Raw genomic sequence first — 27,893 nt, 5'->3', positions numbered from 1 at the left:
CTGGTTTCCACATTCCAGTTTATATTCAATTACAAGTAAATATATAAACCAACAAATTATTTTGTTTTTATGGTGAGGAGAGAGAAAAGAAAAAAAAACTGGCAGAAATGTATCTAACACTAAAGAATAACTGGATAACTGGGGAAATAAACTAAGAACAGACAGAAGCAAATGAAAACAGAAACAGCTGATCTATTTAAAGAATAGAAACTAAGGAACACAGAAACTAAACCAAAACACAAACAACACAAGATCCAGAAACTGTAATTTTATTTTATTATTTATTTTACATTTTAGTTAAGCAAAAAATAAAAACATTTAAAACAAATTAAAAAACAATCTCTTAATACTGTAAATATATAAGTGCAAAAGGATGCTGAGCCGGCCTAAGGCACAAGCAAAGTAAGTAGCTGCTTGAGTCTTTAGTCCAAGTTTCACTAACACTGTTTTCTAACTGCATTTAGCAAATTATAAGCAGCACATCTGTTAACTGACTGCAGACTCTATCAAAGCCGTTATTTTATGTACAAATAGAAAAATGTGTCAGTGAAGAAAGTGACAAAGAGAAGGGCTACACTTTACTACAGTTTACATTTTAAAGCTCCTATCAGTTTGTTACATCAGTTCCTTCATAAGAAGCAAATTATAATGAGTAAATTATTATTATTGCCCTTAAAAATACAAAATCAAGCATAAGCTTATTCTACAGTTGTTCATGTACTATAAGTATCAAAAGGAAAATAAATGATTGCTACACACATGATTTTAACAGATGTAATAATGATTATAGATATTTTGTTCTTCATCAAATCAGTTTGAACATGTTTGTTTGAAATATTCATGTTGCAGCTCTGGAAGCTACATTAAGCTGCAACATGATCATCTGCACAACATAGAGACAGAACAAAACATTCTATGCTTATATATCTAAAATATAGAATATGTTATATGTAAAATATAGTTTTAATATTATTCTGTAATATTTCCACATATATGGTTGTGGAACTTAAAATATTTGCATTTACATTTCAGAATGAATGAGTCAGAATGACATGAATAACTATTACATTCACATCTGAAGGTAAAATGTTTTGCTCATATTAAACTTATTAAAGATGTTAAACGTCACAAAGTTCCTAATTTTTAACTAACAAGCTGTTTAAAGATTCCTATTATCTAAAGTCTGAGATCAAAATGAAAATACTGTAATAATCTGGCTTGAATGGGAGAATAAATCACATTCCTCTATACTTTTAATATTGTTCATCTTATTTTCCTTTTGCTTCAACATACAGATGATAAATTGTTTTGTCTTCATTGTCTTCAGTTCACCAAAACATGATCAGCAATTCTCCTTTTCATATCAGTCTTGGCTGCAACAAAAAAGGACAGCAATTACTAACATGTAAGAAATTCTGAAATTTAATAAATTACTTCAATAATTAAGAGACAGTAGCATGTTAAATGATTGCTACCAATTACTTTCCCAAGAATTCCACCAATTTACATTTCATTTGTCTTTTGCCTTCTTAAAATCCTCCATTACCACTAAAGTCACCAGATTAGAACCAGATTTAACATGTTTCCCACATTGATTATCTTGTTTAATTTCAACTCACAGGACAAAAACTCACAGCCAGGATAATTACAGTGATACGATCTTCAAACTTTTGACTTTTTAGAGAAGATTAAAACTCCAAATGTCTTTACTGTCACAGTGTAACCACAATGAAATTTAATTTCCTCTGTCAGGAGCAAAGGAAATATTGAGTTCAGGGTTGGGGTGTTTATAGGAATGTGTGTGTGGGCGTGTGTGTGAAATAAAAAACTAACTCAACAATAAACTGAGCTCCCCATACAGTTTGATAACTGGGATCAATAAAAATATTTTTGTAAAGTGTGTCAGGATGACATTAGTTGTGAATTGATGCTATAGAAAATAAACTGAATTGAACTGAAAAATAATTGAATGTTTAGCATTTGGTAAGATAACAGCAAATATTCACAGCTGTAGTTACATAATGTAGTTAAAATATATAAATAAAACATGGTATATAAGTTCTGCATTGCTCTGATTAAATGACTGTTACCTTGATCAGAATCACATCATACTTTATTTTGAAAAATCTTGTTCTGTCCTCACTTCCTTTAACTGGTCTCTACAGCCACATTGCCAAATCCTCCCACTGCTCTAATGTTTGTCAGGTTCACTTAGAGGAGAGCAGAAACTAAAGATTTACTGACCAGTGGTTAAAAGAGTACAAGCTGCACACCAATATTTAAATCCCTTTAAGGAAGAATCCATTTGTTTTCATTACAGATCTATGATTTTCAAAATTACGTTTATTTTAGAATATTTTCAGTAAAACACGTGGATATTCCAGGATAAAAGGAGCAGAAATAACAGCCATTGTTAAATTAGGACAGAAAACAGTTTCACAAGAATTTTCTGTTTTATAAATCATTACTAGAATATTTTATAATAACTTACCTCGAGCCCACTTACGGTATGTGTATACACATAAGATTAGTATGATGTTATAGAGGATGAAGAGCACGATGCCAGAAATCACTCTGATCCAAGGAACACCAGGTTCAGAAGGAGGAGAAGAAGAAGGAGTTTCTGCGTGGGTAACTCTAGCTGTAAGCAAAAAAATAAATAAATAAATAAAATATTTTATTTAATTTGTGGCAAACAATAGCTATAAAATTTTCAGTCACAATACAAAATGGAAGAACCAGAATCAGGTTCATCCAGCAAGTTTGTGCACACCAGGGGTGTGTGAACCAGTCCTGAAGAGCTGTGGTTCTGCAACTTTTAGGTGCATTTCTACTCCAGCAGACCAGCATCGAACAGCTGAATTCCCTCACCAGCAGTCAGTCAGCTGTGAACTGGTTTGGTAACGAGCCAGTTATTGATTCAGGTGTGTTGGAGCAACAATGCATCTTGAAAAAGCAGGATGGTGCTGAGGACTGAGTGTTTTTGGTCTGCAGAGATGTTCATCTTATACTGGCCTGCAAAAGTCGATCTAAAGAAACCTGCTGGAGTTTCTTTTTGGCATAAACTGAAAGGAAATGTGCATTTTCCCAAAATTTACTGAAAATTATTACAGGATAATTAACATTACTTTCATGTAATTTGAACAAATGTAACTTTCAGTAAATTCCAGCAAATATCTACTAAAATAAAAGAATATAGCCAAGAATAACAGGCTTCTTTAGTGTGTGAGTTGGAGGCAACGCTTTGGAGACTGAGGTGAATCTTAGGTTGAGTCTGAGATTTGCATTTTGTTTAAAGATTTTAACTAAAATCCACATTTTCTTAAAGGTAACTGAGTTCTGACAGCCTGAATGAATCAAAGCAGTAAATCATCACCTGTCACTGCCAGCCAGCTCTTTGGTGACTGTCTTTCAGAAGGATGGAGACACTTGTAGAAACCTTCCTTTGCTTCAATGATCATTTTCCCTGGTTTCTTTTTCCCAATGAAGACATCATTTCTGTAGAACGCAGCTTCAAAATCTGAGGTGGATGTGACATCTTTTTTGCTTTTCTTGTAGGAACAACCAAGTGTCACAGTTTGTCCCTTAAAGACAGGATGTGAAGGGCTCTCAAGGATCACATTTATATCTGAAATAAAACCATTTTATAAGAATTATATTAACTTAAAAATGTTAAAATAGCCACTTTTAGAGTAAATTCAAACAAGATGGATGTTGATTACCGGATATAGTGAGATTGACTTTGTTGCTGCGTTCTCCTCGGTTAGATTCACACCAGTATTCGCCGGTGTCAGTTGGGTAAGCATATTTAATGTTGCAGGTGGATTCTGTGGGGATTCCCCAGGTACCATTACATTCCTCAGTAACCTTGTTCTTTATCGTCCTCATCACTTTCCAGCCACTGGAGTTTGTCACACATGTAAGAGTGATTCGGTCGAACTGGAAGAACTGGGATTGGTTGGGAGTGACGGTCAGTGTGGCTGCAGAGCAAAGATCTGTAAAGAGAAAAAAGTTTGAATTTAAACACATTTTGATTGATGATGGTTTCTTTAACCGGATTCTCTTGTTACGTCTTGCCGCCAACATTGAGCCACAAGCAGCAAAATGAGTCAGAAACAGATCAGATTCTTTGGAAAGTTTCTTTATGAAGGGAAAAGGCCCAGAGAGAAGAGACAGGAGGATGGATTTATCCTGGTAGGTGATTCCCACAGTCCAAGCTCTGCATGATATGGTGACCGGATCGTTAATGAGGCAATGAAGCTTCAAACTGCTTCGCCACTAGAGACCAAGAACCCTGAGCATCAGCAACACTTCTGGTGTCATCGTCTCTCATCTCTCCCAGATGGACCGTCTGGTTGCAGAAAAACGAGCTCAGGGCTCCCATTAGTCGTCGTGAGTTAAAATTTTCACAAAAGTAAAATGTTCGTTTTTGTGGCGCATCTGTATCTTATTTTGAAGGGATACGTAAACGTTACCATAGCGACCAGAGTCAGAGAGCGTTAGGGCAGTGGAGAGACAAGATGAGAGGAGAAGAGCTTGTGAGTTTTAGGTCTGGTTCACACGATTTAAGGATTGTTGGCCGATTTTCCAAACCTCTGTGACCACAGAGCCGATAAAAGTCCAACAGGTTCGGTCGGTTCGTGAGTCCAGCAACATGGCAGGAGCAACACACCACAGAACCGATTCCACTCACGAACATCCTGATTCCAGAAGAAAATCCAGTAAAACCCCCAACATACCATACATGAACTTAGAATAATCAAACATGACGATGTAGAAGCAGCAGTGACAGTTTGTGGCTCATTTTAAGCGATAAAAGACGAAACAAAAAGAAACGTGTTTGATAAAAGATGGCGGCAGCAGCCGCTCTATTTGCTGCTCTATGATTTGGAGGTGAGTTATGTTTTTTTGTAGCTAACAATTTACCTCAATAAACATAACCACATATAATAAACATATATAAAAATTACCTTTATATATAGTAATAATAATTTCCACATATCACCTCTGATGTCCACTGGACTCTCAGTTGCCATGACAACTGTTTGGGATTCCCCTGCGTTCTTACGTCACCGCGCTTTCTGATTGGCTACCTGTCACATTCAACAGGCTGCGTTCTCGCTCCCAGGAAAAACCCCACAGGCTGAGATAATCTGGCCAAAACAATGTTCAATATGCCTGGTTTTAGATATTCAATGTAGGACGTTGTAGGATTGTCATAAAGGAAAAATTGTGGCAAAAAAAAGAGAAAAAAAGACTTTAGCGGGAACACCAACGTCCAGAAGCATTATCTGACGGTTCAAACAGTTTACAGAGTCAAATACAAAGTAATAAATTATATTTTCTCTGTCAATGTGATGGTAATAAAGGAGCCGTGAAGTTTACAATCCTAGCTGTATCAGTATTAGCACAGTTTACGTAAATACTCTTCTTCTCACTGATCTTCCAGACATACCTGCGCTCTATCGCCCTCTGCAGTCACAGAAAATGATGGGTCACATATTTTGATGCAACACCTGGCACGTTGATGCCTCAGCATTGTGGAAGTGCCCTAGTTACAGTAAGACAAAACTTGGGAGCAAATCCTACATTTTTCACCTACAATATAAGTAAAAATTAATCCATGTAAACTAAGTCAAATATCCCATGGAAAGGAATTTGAATAATCCAAAATAAAACTGTTCAAAAATGGACATGAGAATGGAATAATAATTATTTTCCATGATAAGATCAAAATAATCACACATGGGAGAAAACTTCCTCTTCCTTTGTTGATTCATGTCAGTTTTCAAGTAGGAGCCAAAAACCAACTCAAAGCAAAGAACACAAAGTATCTCCATCCAACAAAACCCACAAACGTTTCGACACAGTTTCTCCCTCATCAATACAATTTGGCGCATTCACATCCAAACAACACGGGAACTGCATCGGTCACATGGTTTTTCTTAAAGTGAGACATGTGCCGAGGTTTCTGTGTCATCTGGCCCATCACTATTTCTTTGTCTGACTGTGTAATGGGTGTCGGTGCAAATGTAACATGCAGCTCTGAATAAATCCATCTCAACTGCATTTTGTTGTCATGTTTTCTTTTTAAATGTTAAGTGACAGTATGCTAGGATACAGTCATTTTAGCAATTGTTTATGTCAATGTTATTGAATTTCCCTTTCAATATTGGCATCTTTCAGGATTATATTCATCACCCATTATGGTATACACTTTTTTTAATGAATCATTGAATCATCACCCCATGTGCTCTACATACACCACAACTCGTGATGAATATAATTCAGAAAGATGCCAATATTGACCCACTGCTGGGTAAAGTTAGACTACCTGTCAAGCTTATTCACAAGTCATTGGTGGTAATTCAGCATTTGCTGCAGCTGTGTAAATTAGAGGTGGTCTAAGTTGGTCTTATGACTTTGATTGAGTTTGAGGAAAGTCATTAACTCTCCAAATCAATGACTCAATAGTTTAGGTCTCGGATGGGATGAGGTGAGACTGTCTACTGCCATGTAAGTGGCAGAAGTTAACTGCTCTAAATAATTTATTCCTTCAACAAGCATTCCCTAATGCTCTGAAGTCTTTATCTCTGGTGTTTAATGTCTTTCTGAATCTACATGGTTGCCTGTTGACCATGCAAGTCCACAGGCCTGCAAGGTCAACCAAGTTTGATAATCGAGTTCGATCCCTAGTTATCCATGGTTCAAACCCTGGAATCCTGTAACAAGCAACTAGGATTCCAACTTAAAGGACTTAGCTTTCCTGGCAAAGGATGAAGGCAAATATGGACAAGTGGTTCAGCTGCTTCCTTGATCACAGTGACTGTAAGTTTTCACTTCTCATTGCTTCTGTTTGCTTGTTTGACCTGACACAGTTACACTTGAAGCAGTTCTTGAAAATGATGACAAGCAAAATGAGCTACTTCTGGGAAAAACATTGATGCTAAAAGACCTGTTCTTGTAAAGCTCTTCATATAACATGCAGTCATTCACACATTAACGCACAATTCACACGTTGATGGTGGCAAACTATAACCACAGCTGCCTTAATTATTCAAATTACTTTGTAAAGCCTTATTTTGTAAAGCCGAAGTTTTTGTTTTTACTAAAGCTACTTACTTCTTTGAGATTCTGTCAACTCAAACTGGACTATAGCTATCATATGTAAAAATTTCTAAAACTTTGTTTGTCTTGACTGAAACTAAAATGGCTGCCAAAAACAAGACTGAATAAAGAAAACTGTAGATATAAAGATATATTGTCAGCTGTTTGCAGCTTTGGTTAATAACCAGTTTGTCCTGAAACAAGTTGTGTTTCACTGAACCAAATAGCCACAAGTCAAGGCAATTAAACAGATAAAAAACCAACAGATATTTGCAAATAAAAGTGCAAAACTGTTTGTTTTTTTTATCATAACTTAGGACCAGCATGTCAAAATTTATCCCATATATTAAAGGGGTCCATGATAAGTTGTAAGAATAGATTTTATTTGAGAAATATTTATTTTAGATTGAAAAACAATTCCATAATAATACTGTAGGTTGTTCAGTTTTTTAATAATCTTGGATTCCTTTAACCCAACTCAAGTGGCTTGGCCAGACTTACAATATTTTTAATTCAAGTTAGGAGGATGTAGATGAAACAGCCCATTATGACGCCCTAAACTGTGTGTGTAACTAAATGTGTCATTTTATTTATGAAACTGTTTCAAACTACATCTAAGAGCAAGAAGATTACAAACAAACTGTATTATTCTATAAAGGAAACAGCTAAACATGTTACTAAGGAATGCTAACAGACAGTTGGAGGCTAAATGTTGTAATTAATAAATACTAAAGTGATGCTACTTACAGAACATGAGGCAGAGTGAGGAGAAAGCCATCGTGTTATGATGTTCTCTTCCGCTAAATCAGAAAGTATTTTCTCTCACCTCTACCTTGTTCAGGAAGTCAGTGGCACATAGAGCATAACAGGAAAAATTATTATATTAATCATTATCAAAGAAAATTCTTGTTGTTCTTTTTCTGAATGTGTCCATGTCAGATATGCTGCCAAGTGTTTTCACAAATGTCTACAAACTTAGTAAAACTCTATTCTGTTCTTTATGAGCTACTAAAAACCACATAAACGCTGAACTTGAACTTCTAAAGAAACAGGAAACGAGCTGAGCTGCATGTCAGAAAGTTAGATGCCTATTTTGTCTGCGGCTGAAACCGCTGTGACATGAGATACATTGTGATTGCTCACATCCTGTGAAGTCAGTAAATTTAGTTAGACATATTTTATTGCTACTTTACATAAAGGTTTGATGGATCTGTTAAACTTATAATATCTCTGTCATGTTTGGGTCTATTATATTTGCCCAATATGCAGAACAGGACATCGGTTAAAGACTGTTTATTGAAATACAAAGATACAAAGATTCATTCATACAAAGAATGAATGCATTTGTGGTCCCAGGGAAGGATTCTTGAAGGCGTCTGCACACTACGGGACAGCAAGGAGAGACGGTGAGTTTTAAGTATTTGGAAATGGCAGTTGTGAGAATGAATTAGAGCGATCTTACTTGTGGAGATGATGATGATCTCGGTCTGGGGGGTTTGACTGCAGGTTCAGGGCTGCGGTTTTATTGAAAATCCTAAAGTGGCCCAGTTCCAAGCTTCACTGGTAATATGAGCTGCAGTGTAATGTGCAGAGTGCATGCAAACCTCCAAAGCTCCTGTGAAAGATAAGTTAGCAAAACAATGTTCCAAAAAGGACTTATCCTTCAGGTAGAAATAATAGAATAATAGAAAGAAGCAAAGATAAAGGTATGTTTTAATGTGTCTTGGTAATGTAATGTTTGTCAAAAAGATTTGTGGAGATGACAATAGACAATAAGCTTGATAGCTTATTGATGATGAGTTCATTCTTGTGGTTGGCCCTGTTGTTTCTAAATATATATATATTTTGGCTTCAAAGCAGTGTGTTTGATAATGTTTGATAACAATAAGTAAAAATTTTCAATGTTTGATTGTTCCTGAATGATGCATTGATGTTATGGACTGGCCTGCCCGTTCCCCAGACCTGAATCCAATTGAGCACATCTGGTCAGCATGTTTATGTCAATCCACCAATGCCATGTCACACCACAGACTATTCAGAAACTAAAGTTTCCTTTGTTTTCCTTTATTTATTTAACCAGGTAAACCCCATTGAGATCTGAATCTCATTTTCAAGAGGGACCTGGGCAGAAGTCTGCAATACACAGCAACCTGGTAACAAAATAAAACTAATTAATACATATGCACAAGTGTAAAACAATTTAAAGTGATGCTCTGATCCGGGTCTGGGAAGAATTCCTTCAGGAGAACATCTGCCATCTCATCTGGACCATGTCCAGGCATTCAGGAAGTTATACACACATGTACAGGCCACACACACTACTGAGCTCCATCTAGATTCTAGACATATCTTGAGGAATATTCTCTGATGATAAGTCAGCCTGTCATCTTATTTTCTACTTTCTTGAATCCAGATCTCCATGGTGTCATCATTTTAATTTACATTGAGAATTTGTTATTTTTTGTTATGTTATATTTTTTTCCTTTTCCATACAGATGCATTTTTAATGAGAAATGGATATATATTTTCTTTTACCTTCTCCATATATATGCATTTTTGACAAGAAATGAATATATTTTGTTTTAGCTCATTAATTCGAGTTATAACAAATCAATATTAAGAGCAATGACTTTTATAACTTGGTTTTTTTAATACAGATCTTGGATCAATGAGTATAACTCAGTTGTTTTCTGCTAAAAAAAATATGCATTTATTTTTAAAAGCACAGTGGAAATATAAAATAGTTTAGAAGAGAAATAGTTTTAATTTTATTCTATTTTTGATGTCATTTCATCTTTTTTGTTTACATTGTGTCATTAAGGCCTGTATTATAGTCTCCAGACATTGTGGAGATGTCTGGAGATAGTTACACCTGGAACTTTGTCTTATAGAGCTCAGACAGGATGATGAACCTAAAGGTTCATCTCAATAATGCATTTCATTCAACTCCTTCTACATCGACCCCAAACCTATGTCACTTAATTCCTCTGTCTCAGTACTTTGTCACTGCTTTACTTTGTCAAATAAGGAACAAACTGGAACAAATCAGAAGATGCTGCTGCTTCTCAGTTTGTGAGACTGAAGGACTGTGTGTCTAACCAGGTGGTCAGCAACATGGGAGCACCACAGGGCTCTGTACTCTCACCATTCTTTTTCTCTCTCTACACTTCAGACTTACAGCACAAGTCCAACATTTGGAAAGCAGAGTCCTTAGTATTTCTGTAGTCCAATATCTACAGAACTCCTCAGAATGATTCTGCAGCTGTCTGGAACACCAAAAAAATATACAGTATATATATATATATATATATATATATATATATATATATATATATATATATATGGTGTTGGTAGGTGATGCCAAGAGTGAGCGAGACATCGACTCACTGATCCACACCACCAGGATCTACAGCACGGGCATTGGGATGTCATTCGGACTAGAGAAGTGTGGTCGGCTGATCACAAAGAGGGGGAAGGTCATCCGCACAGAAGGGGTCTCACTCCCAGAAGGAACAATAGCAGACATAGAGGACAGTTACAAGTACCTGGGTATACCACAAGCAAATGGCAACCTCGATGAGGTCACAAGGAAAGGAGCCACAGCTAAATACCTCCAACGAATAAGGCAAGTCCTGAGAAGCCAGCTCAATGGCAAGAACAAAATCCGTGCGATAAACAGCTATGCCCTGCCAGTAATCAGATACCCTGCTGGAATAATTAGCTGGCCAAAGGAGGAGATAAAAGCCACGGATATTAAGACTAGAAAACTACTAACAATGCATGGAGGGTTCCATCCCAAATCCAGCACCCTGAGACTGTACACGAGCCGCAAGGAAGGAGGCAGAGGACTAGTGAGTGTGAGAACCACAGTCCAGGACGAAACAACTAAGATCCATAAATACATCAGGGACAAAGCCTCAACAGACAATGTGCTCAGTGAATATCTCAGACAACAGGGAACGGAGGTTGAGGTGCCAGAGATACAATCATGGGAGGACAAGCCCCTACATGGGATGTACCACCAGCAAATAACCCAAGTGGCTGATATCAGTAAATCCTACCAATGGCTGGAAAAAGCTGGACTCAAGGACAGCACAGAGGCCCTCATCCTGGCCGCCCAGGAACAGGCCCTAAACACCAGAGCAATAGAGGCCCAGATCTACCACACCAGACAAGACCCAAGGTGTAGGTTGTGCAAGGAGGCCCCTGAGACAGTCCAGCACATAACAGCAGGGTGCAAGATACTGGCAGGGAAAGCGTACGTGGAACGACATAACCAAGTTGCAGGCATAGTGTACAGAAACATCTGTGCAGAATATGGACTGGAAACCCCGAGATCAAAGTAGGAAACACCCCCAAAGGTGACGGAGAACGCCAGAGCTAAGATCCTGTGGGACTTCCAGATCCAGACAGACAAAATGGTAATGGCGAACCAACCAGACATTGTCGTAGTGGATAAACAACAGAGGAAAGCCGTTGTGGTAGATGTAGCAATACCAAGCGACTGCAACATCAGGAAAAAGGAGCACGAGAAACTAGAGAAATACCAGGGCCTCAGGGAGGAACTGGAGAGGGCCTGGAAGGTGAAGACCACAGTGGTGCCTGTGGTCATCGGGGCCCTCGGGGCAGTCACCCCCAAACTGGACCAATGGCTACAACAGATCCCAGGAACAACATCAGACATCTCAGTCCAAAAATGTGCAGTCCTTGGCACAGCCAAGATACTGCGCAGAACCCTCAAGCTCCCAGGCCTCTGGTAGAGGACCCGAGCTCAGAGGATAAGAACCACCCATGGTGGGTGAGAAGGGAATTTTTATATATATATATATATATATATATATATATATATATATATATATATATATAATATATATATTAACAAAACTGAATCTGTGAAATCAACAATAAAATACTGAGATAAAAAATTTTTGGGTACACATTGTAATTTTTTCAGAAAATAAATTAAGTACTAAGAGCCCATTTTTTAAGTTCATCCGCACAATAAAAAAACAATCTTGTTATCTTTACTGTGTTTCATTCTGTATTTCAAAACACCAAATATTACCCATAAGCCTTCAGAGTTCCCAAGCACCAACGGACCAGCAGTGATTTGAAGCAAGGGTGATTTTCAGCTAGCGGAAGCGGCTTTTTAGGTTATGTAGAGCTAAACAAAATTCATTGTTATTTTAGGTTTGCAGTACTTAACCCTCCTGTTATGTTCGTTTCTGAGGTACAGCAATAATGTTTGTGGGTCAGTTTGACCCAGGGAGTGTTTATTCATGCTATAGTATCAGAAACCAAAAAATTCCTCCAAGACATTTTTGTATCTGATTATTAACTCCAATACTAACCATTTCAATCAATATTTGTGCAATGATGTTTTTTTTATTTCTCAGAAATAAAAGAATCGATGACGACAATTTACTCATTTGGACATAAAAAATGTGAGTTACAGTTTTTATCTCCACTGACAAAACCTACACACAAAACAAACAATAATTATCCTTGAAAGTGATTTTTTGTTAATTTTTTTATATTACATTTTGATTTTTTTTGAAGGGGTGATTTTTATAATTGAACTTGGAACACTATTCTGCTCTGGGTCAAATTGACCCGCTGATTAAAATCAAGACAAATGAGTCATGAAGATGATCCTCCAGCTGGCTTTCCACTGCAAACATACATTTTCAAAACATAGTTGGCTTTTGCTTCACATGCTAGCCAGAGTTTTATGCCATATTTAGCTGGTTTGGAAGGTATATATTGTCTAAATGAGCAGTGACCTCTGAATGCCACAAGTCTTTCATCTGCTGTGATATTAGGGCCTGGTTAATAGAACAGTGGAAGTTGCAACCCACATTTTCCATACTGTCCTAATAGCTGCTAGTTTGTCTGTTTCTAGTCTTGTCTCTCTATTGTCAAATCACATTACTCTGGAGAAAAGTCTCCAGAAACATTGTGGCCTGAAATATTGCCCTGCCTGTCTCTGCATCCCCTAGAATGGCTGTTGATTCTTCCTTTAACTTGTAAACTCTGGTCAGAATGAGGACCCCCAAATATGTATGTAAATGCATTTAATCCAGCTCCTTCCAGTTCTCTCCAAAAACTCGCCTTCCTTCTAGATTTTACTTGGATTTTCTTTTTCATGTAGCAATATAAAAACAAAGAAAAGTATTGCCCGGTAAACATTTAAAAAACAACTTGTGAAAAAGGCTACCTGGCAGTCTGCTATGTTGAGCCCTGAGGGGCCGGTGAGCAGCATGCAGACGAAGAAGGGGAGAGAAGAAAAGAAGGAGCTGTAGAGTTTACCGTTCGCAGTTTGTGAACTTTAACTTGCTGTTTGCAATTTATTGTCACCTTCCGTTGATGTGTGTGCGTGGATATCCGAGTAAGTAATGTTGGAAGTTAATGACATTGTTTATTCAGCAGAGTATTTCAGTTTTGCCCTTAATTGACAGCATGCTTTGTACACGTGTGCACTTAAAATCTACACAAAGTGGGTTTTTCGTGTCGTGTATTTGTTTAGAACTTGATGTTTGTGACTATTAATTTTGCAGTTATTTAGTATGTGTGATATTATTTCAGTCATTTGTTTGGTGATTATTCTGACACTGACGTTGTATTGTTTATCTTTTCTAGAACCACACCGTTACATCAAGTTAGGGAATAAACCGCAAGTTAAAACCATTGGAGTGAAACTCTGTTTTCTTCGGAGTTCTAACCGGACTCACCACAGCGATCTGAACTTTTCCACCAGCAATTATAATCCCTATTCTTTACAACTAATGCAACTATTTGCACAATTTATTTAATTAGACTGAGCAGGCTGGAGGAAGCTGAGGTCCTTCAAGGTTTTAACCAGGACCTTGCAGATCTTCTTTAAGTCTGTTAGAGCATCATCTTTCTGCCATCATCTGTTGGAGCAGCAGCATCAGAGCAGGACCTAAAAAGGCTCAACAGTCTGATAAAGAGTTCTGGTTCTGTTCTGGGGACCACTGTGGGACCTCTGCAGATGACAATGTAAAGGAGGATTCTTCATAAAATCAAGAAAATAATGGACAATCCTAACTATCCTCTTCATTAGACTGTCTGAAGGCACAGATCTTCAGATTTACTGTAATACAGATTACAATAGCAGGTCTTTACTGCCAACAGCTATCATGATCTACAATGACTTTTGAAGAATCTGAATTAATTTGAGTTACAACAAGATTTAATTTCCCTTTAGGATCAATGAAGTATCTTTGAATTTGAATCTGAACTGAGCTTGAGGTTGTTCTTCTGTTTAACTATGTAATTTGTTGTATGGATGGTTGTGTTGTAGTTACTGCTTGATGATTATCTATGTCTCAATGTTTATACTGAGGATTAAATAATAAATTAACATACAGACTATATGACTGCTATCCCACTTTCTTAATTAACAATATTAAAAGCTTTGAAGCTTCCGGGACTATGAGAGCACACACACCCCGCTCCTCCCCCACACACACAAATGAAAGAGAAAGTATTATTTCACTTTTTGACTCGAAGACATGTCGGCCATTACTTCTACTTATCAAATCTTCATTAAATACTTAAAATAAAATCAGAAATATGCTCTTCATCAGACAGGAACACATCATGAGATGTTTTCCGGTTCTCTTCTGGCTGATCAGTTTACTGCCCGTCGCAGTTCAAGGTACGTTCAGTTTTTGTCTCCTCGTTTCCTCCCAGTACTGTACACAGCGTAGCGGTTATATCTCAAAACAACACTAAAAGTTACTGAACTTGCGTATATTTACAATAAACAGGTGCGTATCAAACCCAGAATTAGTCTGATATTCAGGAAGTTTGGTTCAGCACTTTAGTTCCGGCTCTCTGTCCATATTCTCATAGATGTTTTGTGTCCAAAAATAAATAGTTAATATCAAAGATAGTGTCGCAAATCTGCAGCAGCCAGTTGATGAGCCGCTATCAAGACAACCTTAGTCTGGTCGCAAACGTGTATATCTGAGTTTCAGGATGTTGTACCTCCTCAAACATTTAGAAAGAGTGTAAAGATAACTGCTTCGATAATACAGCCTGTAGAAAAAATGTGTCATGTCTCCATTTATCCTGAGTATGGATTATGTTGTGCTGTAAACCTAAAAAAACAAACTTACTCCATCCATAGAAATGGCTGAACTTATTCCAAAGCTACCATTGTGAATTTATTTGTGCTCAAAGCTAAAATGCTCCACTTTTATCTTTTATCAAAAGGTAATAAACCTCATAAATAGCACAGACGATATAAAACAAATATAACAATATCTATTATAGTCCAAGGACAATCCTCATGAAACTTATGAAGAACTGAATTCACTTTGAGGAGTGAAACACATTTTTTAAGAAGTTTATCCATGAAGTTCTTACCTGCATAGACTTTGTTAAATGATGCCTTTCTGCTAACTATTTGATGATCAAAGACGTTTTTTAGTTTCCCAGCAGGAAGTGGTGACTTAACTTACCTCAGTCTCCCATACAGCTCTGCTCTTTCTCTGTCCACAGCTTCACACCTTTACTGATGTAAACTTGTTAATGACCCTCTTTAGATTTTTGTTTTCATTGATTGAGGTTCAAGTTCTTGAATTAGAAATCTGTTTTTATTATTTCAAAATGTAACAGTCATCAATAAATTGATCAGTGGCTCATCTTGTTAAATTAGACCATAAAGGCCATGTCATGCGGTGTAGGTTGTGAGGCAGACGCAGATGGAACCAGGTTAGATGAATAATGAAGATTTATTAATAATAATAATAATAATAATAATAATACATATTATTTGTAACGCACCTTACATTTCAAAGATTTAATGAACAAAATCCAGAAAAGTCCACAAACACAGGCAGCACGACTGAGCGGAAGCCAGGGCTCAACGTCGGTAGCAAACTGATATTTCGACTGGACACACGAAGGACTGATTTGCACATTAGATGAGGACCTGACAGAGACACAGACACACAGGTGACACTAAATACACAGGGGGTAATCAGGGAATGAGAAACACCTGGGAGTAATCGAGGGGAGAACAGGACAACACGGAGACTCAGAAAACTCGAAATAAACACACAGAAAAACACGAAACATGACAGGCCGATCTTTGCTCCTCACAATGACTGTGTGATTCATTTGTCTCTGATCTTTCCATGGATCAGTTTGCTGGAACTGATCTCTTCACTAAAACTGAAGGTTTGGAGAAACTCTGATCAATAAATCAGATAAGGCCTCTGCTTTCCAGGTTTTAGCAATTATGGAAATACCTGTCCTTTATAACAGGTTTAACACCAGCTGTTATGGGATAGCTGCTACTTTTTCTTCTGGTAAAATGTTGATATTTATTTTAATTAAATTAGTATTTTCTTGTTTTATTTTCCAGAGATTGATAAAATAATGACTAGACATCAATTTGTGAACAAACAAAAACAAAACTGAAAAAATGTGAGCTTTTATTTTGAAAGAACTCAATAATACTGTGTTGTCCCAACAGTTTTCACAACTGTAAGCATTTAAAGGATAATAGTTGAGCAACAAACTGAACATCATCAGGAGTGCAGTCATTTTAAAAGCATTGTTTATCTTTCCAGGAGAATATCAACTTGAAAAGCCAATAAAAGCACAAGTGGGATCCGACGTTATTCTACCATGTCTTGTGGAACTTAACGCAAGCAGTGCTACAGTCGAGTGGATTTTCAACTCCAGTAAAACTGTTCACTTGTTTCGCAATGAAGCTGATGACCAAAAATCTCAAGACGACAGATACAAAGATCGAACTTATCTCAACCATACAATGCTTGAACTCGGTGACATTTCTCTCAAGTTGTCCAACGTAACTAAGAACGATGAAGGGATTTACATGTGCAGTGTTCGCCGTCTGCCTGTTCATAATAAGCCAGAAGAGGGACATGTTACTCTGGTTGTTGGTGAGCTTTATTGATTCAGAATCATTTAAGATAAAATAGATAAAAATGTTGATATCTTTAACACTTAATGTGATTCCTCAACAGTTGATGGAAAAGAAAATGAAAACCCCGACAAACATTCTGGAGGTAAATATCTTAACAACTGATAATCAGATGTTACTGGCACAGCGACTGTGACTCAGTGGATACAGTTGTTGTCTTCCTGTTTCCCCTGGTCACATGTTGATGTGCCCTTGGGCAAGGCAGATAACTCCTAAATACCTATTGATCTGCAAATAGGTGTATAACTGGGTGTGTGTGTGTGTGTGTGTGTTTGTGTGTGTGTGGGTGTGTGTGTGTGTGTGTGTGTGTGTGTGTGTGTGTGTGTGTGTGTTAGTGAGAGTGAATGGGTGAATGTGTCTGCAGTGTGGAGAGCTTTAACAGGTCAGCATGACTGGAAATACTTTAAACAACTTCAGTCCATCAATGTTTGTATCTTTACTTACTCAGACAATAAGGGAGCCAATAACTGTCTTGAATAAATTAGTATTTTACTTGTGGATAAATGTGGATAAATTAGTAAAATGTTTTGTTTCTCAATAAACTGGTTGATTTGACCTCTAAATATATAATTTAATTATCAGGTTAATCACATTTCCTTGCACAATTGTTGGAGTAAATAACAAAGAATGACTAAAACTATTCTCCTTCCTGAACACATGATGGCATTTCTATGGTGTGAATATTTGATTAATATTATTTGAATAAATCAACATGCCATCTTCAGAAATCTGGAACAAAGGAACCAAAGAAAGAACCAAACTAGTGGAAATCCAGTTTTTCCTCCATCCTGATTTAATCTTCCTGCCTTTGAAGAAAATGTTTCTTTAACTTTTGTTTTACATCCACAACTGGACCTACTTTGAAATAAGAGGATGTGAATTAATCTTTAAGATTATACACAGTTATGACATCATCTAGGAACATTAATATGAAAGTTTCTAAATGTAAGAAAAGTAATAAACTGGCATTTAACAAACAAAAGTTTAGCTTTTGTTCCTTCTAACTAAACTAAAAAAAGGTTTCATACAATTTAGAGTCAGACAGTAAAAATAAAAAGGTTCTGGTTTCATCTGTGTGTGTGTGTGTGTGTGTGTGGGTGTGTGTGTGTGTGTGTGTGTGTGTGTGTGTGTGTGTGTGTGTGTGTGGTGCAGTAAATGGTGGCCCCTGAATGATGAGGTGACTGTTGGTTCACAACTTTGATCTCATTAATAAAACAAAAATATGCAAAATTGAATTCAAAATATTCAGAAGCGGAATTTTAAAAACCTGTTTTTCTTTTTTGTCACAGGACCTGAACCTGGAGTTATTGGTGGTGTTGTTGTTGGAGCACTCATCATCCTCGCCTTCATCACATACTGTGTTGTACGTCGCCACAGAGGTGAACAAAGTAAGTCAGTCATTGTCTTTGTAAGTCTTGCAGGATTTTGGTGAATTAATGATTCTCTCCATAAATGCATGTTTCCAATTGATAGAAAATTATAGTTTTTAATAGTTTGCAAAAACTGATCTGAAGCTGAAGAGAAGTAAAACTCAGAAACATGGAGCTGTCTGGATAAACATGTATAAGAAAAGTTATTCAGTTTTCACATATTTATCAATATCTGTTGGTGTTTGTCTGAAAAGAAAAGAAAAACAAGAAACCAAACTATTATGAGTAACTTTTTTCTCTTTTAGGTCTTTGTTGTTTATTGTAGCCTTTCTGCCTGCCCAGGTTGATGAAACATTTTTACCAGACAAAAACTGTTAAGGAGAATTAAATATTGTCACTCATTTATATTGTTAAGCTAAATATTCACTGTTGTTTACTTTCTGTTGTGTACAGTTTTTCCACGCTGCTGCAACAAGTCTCAAAATGAACAAAGGAGAAATGATGGAGGTATGGAAATGGAACAATTATGTAATAATTAACTTATATTGATTCTTTACTTTTTTATTTTCCTGCTCATTGATAAACTAAGCAGGACTGCAGTCACTGAACATCACAGCTGAGCATCAAACCAGGAAACTGAACTTCCTTGTTGGTGACTGAATCTGACTGACTAGATAATTTGATGTAGCAGCAATGAACTGGTGACCTGACTGGTTTACTCCTGGCTCACCAGCTTTCCCACTGACCTGAACAGTGATATGAAGGTTTAGACCAGAGGTGACCAACCTGTGGCCCCTGATCTGGACAACACTAAAGAAAAACAGCCAAGAATCAAGAAAACAAAATCCAACAACATTCATTCATAAAATGATATAAATAAATCTATTAAAAATTGCAAACACATAACTCAGATTTTCTCTTCTTTGTTGTGTTTTCTTCAACAGAGAAGCTTAAAGCCAATTAAAACATGTTTAATATTATAATTACATCAGACCAATTAAAATAAAAGAAAGTAGAGCTTAATGAAAGACATCTCTTCTAACTTAATGAAAGTTATATTTAAAAGGTTCTTTTAATCTGACAAGCCTCATCTGAATATACATTATATATTCAATTTAATATGACTATGTTTACATTTTTATTTTAATATGCTTTGGTTTCTGGATTATCTTATTTTTGTCAACAAGAATCTGGGAACAAATAAAAGACAAATAATTTCAGAAAAAGTCAAAATTTTACTGCTTTAATTTATTTTATTTTTTGCTGATTGATGATAATTTTCTTTTGAAAAACTAAAAATGACAGAATTCTGTTTTTATTCAAGCCATCTTAATAATAATATAACTTTGGGATATCAAACAATCAGAAGAAGATGATGTTATTGAAAACATTGTTTTGTGTTTCATAGATCGCAGAGGAAATGGTAACCAAGGAGATGGAGCTGAAGAAAGACCTTTACAGAACCTGGGATAACCAAACCAAAATGTGTGAATCATCCACCCTGATCTGAAATCTCTTCAACCTCTTGTTGGTATGAAAACTGTTACATGTGTAGAACTGTGAATAATAGAAAAACTGTCTGACTTAAACCCAAAAGCAAATCCTTCATATTAATTAGATCAAAGGTTTAATCATCTTTTTTTAGATAAAAAAAGGATGAAGAATCATGTAAGTTAAAAAATAACAGTTTATGTCCATAGCTGTTTCTGTAGCTTAGAGTCTTACTCAGCTTTTGAAAACTGATTTGTCTTGAAAAGTATTTTTTAGTACAGTGAACCCTCGTTTTTCGCGGCGGTTACGTTCCAAAAAGAACCCGCAATAGGCAAAATCCGTGAAGTAGTTACCTTTATTTTTTTTACAATTATTATAGAATAAAATACTCCATAATACATTGAAACCAAAGAACAAAACCTTTTTACAGGCCCAAACATTTGTTTAACAAATAAAAGTACTGTACAAACGTTTTTTTTTTTGTTAGTTTTTTTACAAATAACTACTGTACTGTAAAATAATAAATTTATCATCAATACGAACTGAAGGCTTCAAATTGCAGAGATCAGCGCCGCCTCACCGCGACCCGAGTCATTGGATTAGAACGGGAGAAAATGAAAAATGATTATGAAAAAAAAAAAAGTACAGTAGGACAAATAGTGACTCTCGTGTATTTCACAGCTCTTCTGACTGAGCCGCTGCAGCCTGACTCCTCTATGTAGCGGTTTTTGTTTTTTTAAAGCCCGCGGTGCAGGTGTGTTTTGTCGAGAGAAGAACATAGTTATCGGTAGCTGTTGTCGCTCTTTTTTCTTCTGGGCAAAAAGATTCTTATAAACCGACATGCCACCATCGATTATGTTAAATATGGCAAGCTGTTTTACGTATGTGTACATATTAAACCGCAACGTTGTTGACACACAGGTAGAGAAGAAGCGGAGAGACTTTTTAGCCAATCAGAATGCAGAACACAACGCAGGTGGAAATCTGTGAAGCAGTGGGACCGTGAAAGGTGAACCGCGAAATAACGAGGGTTCACTGTACATGCAAAAGTTGACAGACTTGATCCCCAGCTTGTGCCAACAAAAGGTTTTTAATTTCATTTCTGTCAGTGAATCTTATCTTTAACGCTCACACTCTTGTTACATAAATGACCAAATATTTATGGATTTTATTATGACTTGCTGAATAGTTTTTCAATTTATGAATCAGCAGTGAATTCATTAGTTCATCCTTTCTACCACATCCAGTAGTGGTGTATATTTACTATTCCCTCCTTAAAACTAAAACCTTAAAAATGTGCAAAAAAGAAAATTTTGATACTATATATTTTTTTATAAGCATCCTTGTACTTACATGATGTAAGATTGTTATTAAAATATGTTATTATGGGTTATTTATTAACATAGAAAATTAAAGAAAATTAGAAATTCATCAATTACTTTGAAAATAGGCCCATAGACACAACAGATCAAATACTAACTTTATCTTGTAAACCAGCTGAAGTGACTTTTTCATTCCAGACACTCAGCTTGAGGAGGTAGAGAAGTTTTGTTGATGAATATGTATTATGGTCTGGTCAGCGTAAAGACTGTGTTCATAATTAGCTTTGCCACATGATTGGTGATGAGTCACCATGGGGGAAACACAAACCATACAAACACAAACTATAAGATCAGAACAGAAAGAAATGTCTCATATTTCTGGACTCAGTGGAGGCTTAGAGCTGAGCTTCTATAGCCTGGACCTGGTAAATGAATCACCTGTTCATTTCAGTCAGGTACATGGAAGCAGGGAGAAAATGCAGGACAATGAGTCCAAAGTCCAAGGCTGAGAAACGTTGATTTATGGTGAAGTAAATCAAACTCTTCAGGCTTCCAGAGTCACTTAATTTGGGCCAGTGTTCTGTTGAGATTAGTCCATTTGACATTTATAGTTTCAAACCGATGAGCCTTTTTTAAATACATCAGCTTGAACTGAGCCTGACTTAAAATGGCTGTTTAATGTAGGAATAAATGGCTGCTGCAAAGTTAAAGACTGTGAATAAAATTGTGCTTTTTATACTTTATAGTTCCTACTAACATCTCAGAAATCAAATGGCTCTTATTTTAAAAAACAGGTTTTTCAATTAGCCAATATCTAAATCCAACATGGCGGCTCCCTGGGTTGCAACTCAAACCTTTCTGGAGAGATTGAAGCTGTTCCTCTATTTCACACTTTGATTCTCTGCCCAGAAAAAGGGAAATGAAACTGAAATTCATTTTCAATAGCTGCATAAAAGAAACTGTAAAAACTTATCAATGCAGGATTTTTTGTAACAACTTACAAAATAAAAACAAAAAACAAACAAAATACTTTCTACAAAGTAAAGATTTTGGGGCCTGAAAAGATGTGAAAATATTTCCTGGTTTTGGTAAAATACAAGCAGCCACGTTTTGAACCATCTGCAGATCCATAAAACTTTTCCTCAGTAACCCAGAAAGCAGAGAATTGCAGGAGTCAATGCATGAAGACAAAAATGGGTGGATATGAACATCTGCATTTTTAAATGATAAAACTTTTAAATTCACCTAAAAACATTTAAGTTTAGAGATGATCAAAGCTGGTCCTTGTTACCTCTTAAAAGAGAAGGATTGAACCACAAACCCAAATTATTGACCTTATTCCTGCATTTTATGACAAAGTCGTCAAATTTTAAAGTAAAACTTTGGAACAAGTAGTGAAGTTTCTGAGCTGCAACCTAATTGCAGATAAACAGACCTCAAGATAAGACAAGTCAACACAGTTTTCATATATGAAAGACACAAACCTGCAGATCATCAGATCAACATTAAACATGCACAGAAGAAAACCTTTAGATTTATTAATATATATAAACCTGTTTGTGGATAAACTCTATGCACTTTTTTTAGCAAAGTTTCATCTCAGGGAGAAACTTTCAGAGATTAATGCAGGGCATATACTGTGTATGTTTACATTTGTATATTGTTTATGTCTGTGTAGGTTTTACCAGCAAACAATGAAACTGTCTTTGAATCCTGAGATGAACTAATTCAACTGTGTTGATGAGCAGCTATTAAATTGTAATTTTAGACAATGTTGTTGTTTTGACCTCCTGGTGAGCAGATTTTTTATTATCAGAAAACAGAGAAAAGAAAAAAAACATAAATCCTAAACTGTAAAGTTTTCTGCTACCTGGATGTAACATTCTGACATCTAACAGATTTTTAGAAGAAAATCTGACACAGGAACACAAAGTGGTTCATGCTGGGAGGGAGAATTTATTTATTTACTTGAAAAAACATCTGAGATGTTGATGCTTTCCAACATTCATCATCCAGAGTAAATACAAACATAACAATCTTTCTACTAAACTGACATGGGAAAATCACATCAGATACATTTTTATTTTGCTTCTAGCCTGAGAACGAAAAACAGAAAAGATGAAAGATTGTCAAATTCATTTGTTTGTTTTTCGACTTTAGAAAAGAAGAGTGAAATTCCTATCATGAAAATAAGCATCAGGATTATTTTATTTGCTTTTTCCTCAGACTAATAAAATGTTTTAATGCAAAAACTCTAAAGGGGATAATTTTAAAAGACATCAGTGCTGCTAACCTGTCATATAAATACACTGACTGATGTTTACTTATCAAGCTTAAACAGCTGTTGTTTCAACCTTCCAGACCTCTCAGGTTCTGGTTCTGATTCTGCTGTGCATCCCCAGAATTAGACCCAAACATGGAGAAGAAGCATTCAGTATCTATGCACCACAAATCTGGAACAAACCTACAAAAAACTGCAAAACAGCCGAAACACTTTAGATCTAGACTAAAAGCCTCCTGCTAAGAGCTGCTTTGGAAACATTAAAAATGAAATGAAATGTGCAGCGATGGCTCTGGACAAAATGTAACGTTTCCATTGTTGACTGTTTCTATGACTTTGTACTTTTGTGTTTTTATGAGGAAAAGCAGCTTGAAATGAACTTGATGCTGAAGTTTATTCCAACTATACAAATAAACTTGATGAATGATTTTATGATTACTAGTAGGTTGAGATTAGCTGTTATGTTTGAGCTAAATATCTGACATCTGGTGTATTTCCAGTGCAGTCATGATTTTGTTTATTTGTTTATATATAATAAACAAATAAATAATAAACACAAAGACAGTGGATGCTGGTCAAGATGATTAGTGGGATTTTTAGGGAGATTTGCACTTTCTTCATATTACTTAAAATATGAAGAATTAGTTTAAGTACTAATGAGTTTGTATAGAGGTGAGAAACAGACTGTGAGTTGGTGATTGAGCAAACTGACTGAAATGTCACATTACTAGTAATCATGCTCCTCTAAACCAAAGAAATTAGAAAAATATTTTCTTTTTGTGTGTTTTAAATTCTTTGTTTTGTTTAGTGTATCAATAAATGTTTTTGTTGTTTAATGTGAACTGATGTTAAGCTTTGACTCTTGTAAATAAAAACCCTTTAAATCATTGTTGTATTTTGTATTATTCATGCTAAGTTCAATATGTGTTTTCAGACCTGAGATGTTTTACCTGAACAAATTTAAGATGGAGCAGGAAGCAGAGCGGCCATTTTGTCTAAGCCAACCTGTTTGTCCTGTTATTAGCAGCCAGTCAAAGGAAAAACAAACCAAAACATGAAGATACAAATATGAGTTATATAAAAAATAAAAGTTATAGGTAGTTATGAGTTACAACAACATTTAAGTTGGAATCAATAAGTATTTTTGACTTTGAATTCTGAATGTTGAGTCAAATAAATTGAACAATTCACCAAAATTAAGATACATTATTTAATGTTAAAAGTCTAGTAACATACATGTATATATACAGTATATATGTATGTTAGTAGATACATGTAACATAGATATATCTAGTAACATTAACATGTCTAGTAATGTTACTAGATACCTTTCTAGTATATAGTAACATTAGATACTGGATCTAATGTTAAACCATCCATTATAACTTCTTCCTAAGAAATGCTAAGATATATGTATATATATATATATATATATATATATATATATGTATATGTGTGTGTGTATATATACATATATATGCGCAGCATGTTACTTTTACAAAAACTGGTGTTTCTAAATAGCATTCTTCAGATTATTTTAAAAAAGTAACATTTTTTAAAAATAATTTTTTAAAAATATGTAACATTTTTTAAAAATAATAATTTTTTAAAAATATGTAACATTTTTGAAAAATGCATATTTTAAAAAAATATAATGATCTTTGAATCTTCATAACTCTGTTACAGAATAATTCAACATATTAGTGTAATATGTAAACATTTTCCTGACATCAATATTGAATACAAAGATTGTTTTTTTTAAATAGCTCCACTGAATTTCCTCAATTCCTCTGAATGTAAAATAAGTGTACAAAAATAAATAATGTTTAAAAAAGTCTAAAAAGATACCTTAATACAAATTAATCTTCAACATTAAATAAATTACAGTAAAATATGTCAACATTTCACAGAAGCATCAGAAAGAGACTGTTGGTTTTTGGTGTCGTCCAAGTCATAATTCACCTGGATCTTGTTTGACGCCAACAGGTGAAAATAATAAATACTGGGACAAGATGAAGAAAGTTCAGTGTTGGTTGTTTCTTTTGTTTTTTTCTTTCTTCTTCTCTGAAATCAGGTCTCCACAGATGCAAACCATCCTGAGGTCTTGAGACATTCATCAGTCTGACATCCTTCTCATGAAAACTGTCAGCAGAAAGAGGCCAGATTAAAACCTGAGCTTGAATCACAGCGAGCAGTCCGTCCATTTTAACATACGCTAAATATTAGAGATGTCCCAATACAGCTTTTTCACTCTCAGTACAATCTGGAAATTGCAGTTTTGATAATTACAAATTCTTTTGTTACTTTTTTTGGTGTAAAATGCTAGAAAAGGCTTGATCAAGTGGTATTACTCAAACAGAGCAATAGTCAACAAAAACAGTTATGAGAACAACTGACCCATTTGTCATTAACTTTAACCTTAAACACCATAATATTCTGCAATTAAGTTAAATAAATTAAAAGTCCCTGAGAAAAAAACCTCAATAAATTAAATGAAAACAAATTATAATATTAAAGTGCAAAGCAACAATTGAAAGTCACTTCAGTTTTTTATCTGTCAGCCTGATGCTGCTGAATGGTGGGAACAACTACTGGTGGGGAAAACCTACAATATTGTCCAATTGTGAGAAATTAAGAGTCTACAGCTCCAATTTCCCTGACTGCACCCAAAATAATGTGACCACTGCTCTTGTTGGTTCTATGGTGGCCATTAGAAATGAAAATTATTGGAAAAAAATTATGTTTTTATCTTTGCTCAGTACGTGGTTTTGATAATTATAAATTACATTTTATTTTGATGTTTAATCTTTTTTTTCTAAAACAAAAACTTTAACTGCAGACGTTCAGCATTTCTTCTGCTGAGGAACACGGACGTATTTGGCGCCATCTGGTGGCGATCTTTCAAGTTTCACCACACTTTTGTCAGGCATGTCTTACCAAATAAAAGAGGAAGAGAGTTAGCACAGAACTAGGAAAGTCAGTGTTTGTTGTGTGTTTTTAGGACCGCAGGTCTCCTGACATCTGCAGATAGAAAACAAATCTGAACCTGAGGCAACAAAAACTCTGATTACTCACTTTATTCTGAAAACCAGCAGTTTCTTATATTTGGAAATGTTACTGACAGGCAATAAAATAAAACACAAACAAAATACAAAATAAGACAGAGTCATTTTATATTCAAACAAGGAATCAACTTTATTTAGATATTTGTCTAAAACTAAATAGAGCTTACAATCTGAGTCACAAGACGACTATTGACACAGTTTGATCCAGAATCTGATCTTTGTCCAATAAATGACTGATGTCCTTATTTGATGATTAATGATGATGATAATCACAGTTTACAACAACATTTGTCATCAACATTTATTGCTTTGTCACGTTTAGTGTGACACAGCAATAAATGTAATTAGTTTAGTTGAATAAAATCCTCCTGAGCAGTGATTGCCTCCATTGCTGATCAGAAACAGGGAGGGGCAGCACCCAAACAAACTCCAACAAAACAACAAACAAGATGACAAAGTAGCTCCATAAAGACAGCTGGTCTCTGGACAGTGAAGACATGACAACAATGATTGTACAAAAGACTGTTAATTATTTGTTTTCAGCCCTCTAGTTTAGGTTTTCTTCATCAAAGTATTTTAGGTGCAGTAATTTATTTCAGCCACTGGGTGGCTTCATGTTCATATTTGTTACAGCTTGTTTATGGATCTGAGTATTGAGTGATGCGGCTCTCAAGGCTGACTTCGTTCATAACCTCTTTCTATTGTCTGCGTCCATTGAATGTAAGTAATATTGTTGTTGATTTAGTTTGGTTTCGTAAATGTCTAAGAGCTGTAGTTGTGCTTTGTCCCGTTGAATATTATGGTCGTTTGCTGTATTTTACTTGTATTGTTGAGAGCTAAAGTTAGCCGTTTAGCATTAAGCTATTAAGCTCGGTTAATTAGTTGCAGCTGTTATTTGTGTTACCATTTGCAATTAAAATGCCTTATTTCTCTTGTATGTTTATCGTGTGACACTATTATTTGCAGGGTTTATTATTACTATTTATGTATAATTATTATTTACATTCTCATAGTCAGACATTAACACATTTATTCATTTGTGGAAATTAGGTTTATTTGTGAAAGGGTTTACAGATAAATTCTCATAATTTGTATTTGTTTATCTTTATAGGAAACCACACACACACACACACACACACACACACACACACACACACACGTGCCCTTGTATGTATGGCTGAACCTCCAGAGCTAATTAAAAACAAGTAAAGCTCAATTCTGGACTCGGACATTCTCTTCTTTCACTAACTCACCTGAACATATATCTCAGCTGTT

General features: G+C 35.6%; 2 protein-coding genes and 1 long non-coding RNA gene across 6 annotated transcripts in view; 2 read left to right on the top strand and 1 right to left on the bottom strand.

Annotated features, from left to right (window-relative positions):
* Nucleotides 1-791: 791 nt before the first annotated feature.
* On the bottom strand, nucleotides 792-8,124 carry LOC114156972 (Fc receptor-like protein 4). 4 transcript variants are annotated; one of them, XM_028037634.1, is made up of 6 exons: nucleotides 7,855-8,122; nucleotides 3,723-3,995; nucleotides 3,377-3,628; nucleotides 2,492-2,641; nucleotides 1,285-1,373; nucleotides 792-934 (listed from the first exon to the last, which is right to left on the bottom strand). In XM_028037634.1, the coding sequence occupies exons 1-5, from the start codon at nucleotides 7,883-7,885 to the stop codon at nucleotides 1,324-1,326; spliced, it is 756 nt and encodes a 251-aa protein (XP_027893435.1). In that variant the 5' UTR covers nucleotides 7,886-8,122; the 3' UTR covers nucleotides 792-934; nucleotides 1,285-1,323. The 4 variants fall into 4 exon arrangements, with proteins under 4 accessions (XP_027893435.1, XP_027893434.1, XP_027893437.1 ...); XM_028037633.1 differs by lacking the exon at nucleotides 792-934 and having other exon boundaries at nucleotides 1,278-1,373; XM_028037636.1 differs by lacking the exon at nucleotides 792-934 and having other exon boundaries at nucleotides 1,278-1,373; nucleotides 7,934-8,122.
* Nucleotides 8,125-13,368: 5,244 nt separating this feature from the next.
* LOC114157009 (uncharacterized) lies at nucleotides 13,369-14,504 on the top strand. Its single transcript, XR_003598061.1, has 2 exons — nucleotides 13,369-13,495; nucleotides 13,747-14,504. It is a non-coding gene; the product is annotated as an uncharacterized LOC114157009 (long non-coding RNA).
* A 2,282-nt stretch (nucleotides 14,505-16,786) lies between these two features.
* The window catches only part of LOC114156923 (V-set domain containing T-cell activation inhibitor 1-like), a 57,368-nt gene continuing 46,261 nt past the window's right edge, over nucleotides 16,787-27,893 (top strand). The window contains exons 1-2 of the mRNA XM_028037543.1: nucleotides 16,787-17,048; nucleotides 17,133-17,174. Coding sequence (XP_027893344.1) covers nucleotides 16,916-17,048; nucleotides 17,133-17,174 — 175 coding nt within the window. The 5' untranslated portion in view covers nucleotides 16,787-16,915. The remainder of the gene's footprint in view (nucleotides 17,049-17,132; nucleotides 17,175-27,893) is intronic.

This window comes from Xiphophorus couchianus, chromosome 14 (genome assembly GCF_001444195.1).
Source record: "Xiphophorus couchianus chromosome 14, X_couchianus-1.0, whole genome shotgun sequence".
NCBI lineage: Eukaryota > Metazoa > Chordata > Actinopteri > Cyprinodontiformes > Poeciliidae > Xiphophorus > Xiphophorus couchianus.
This window is presented reverse-complemented; position numbering and strand designations above follow the sequence as displayed.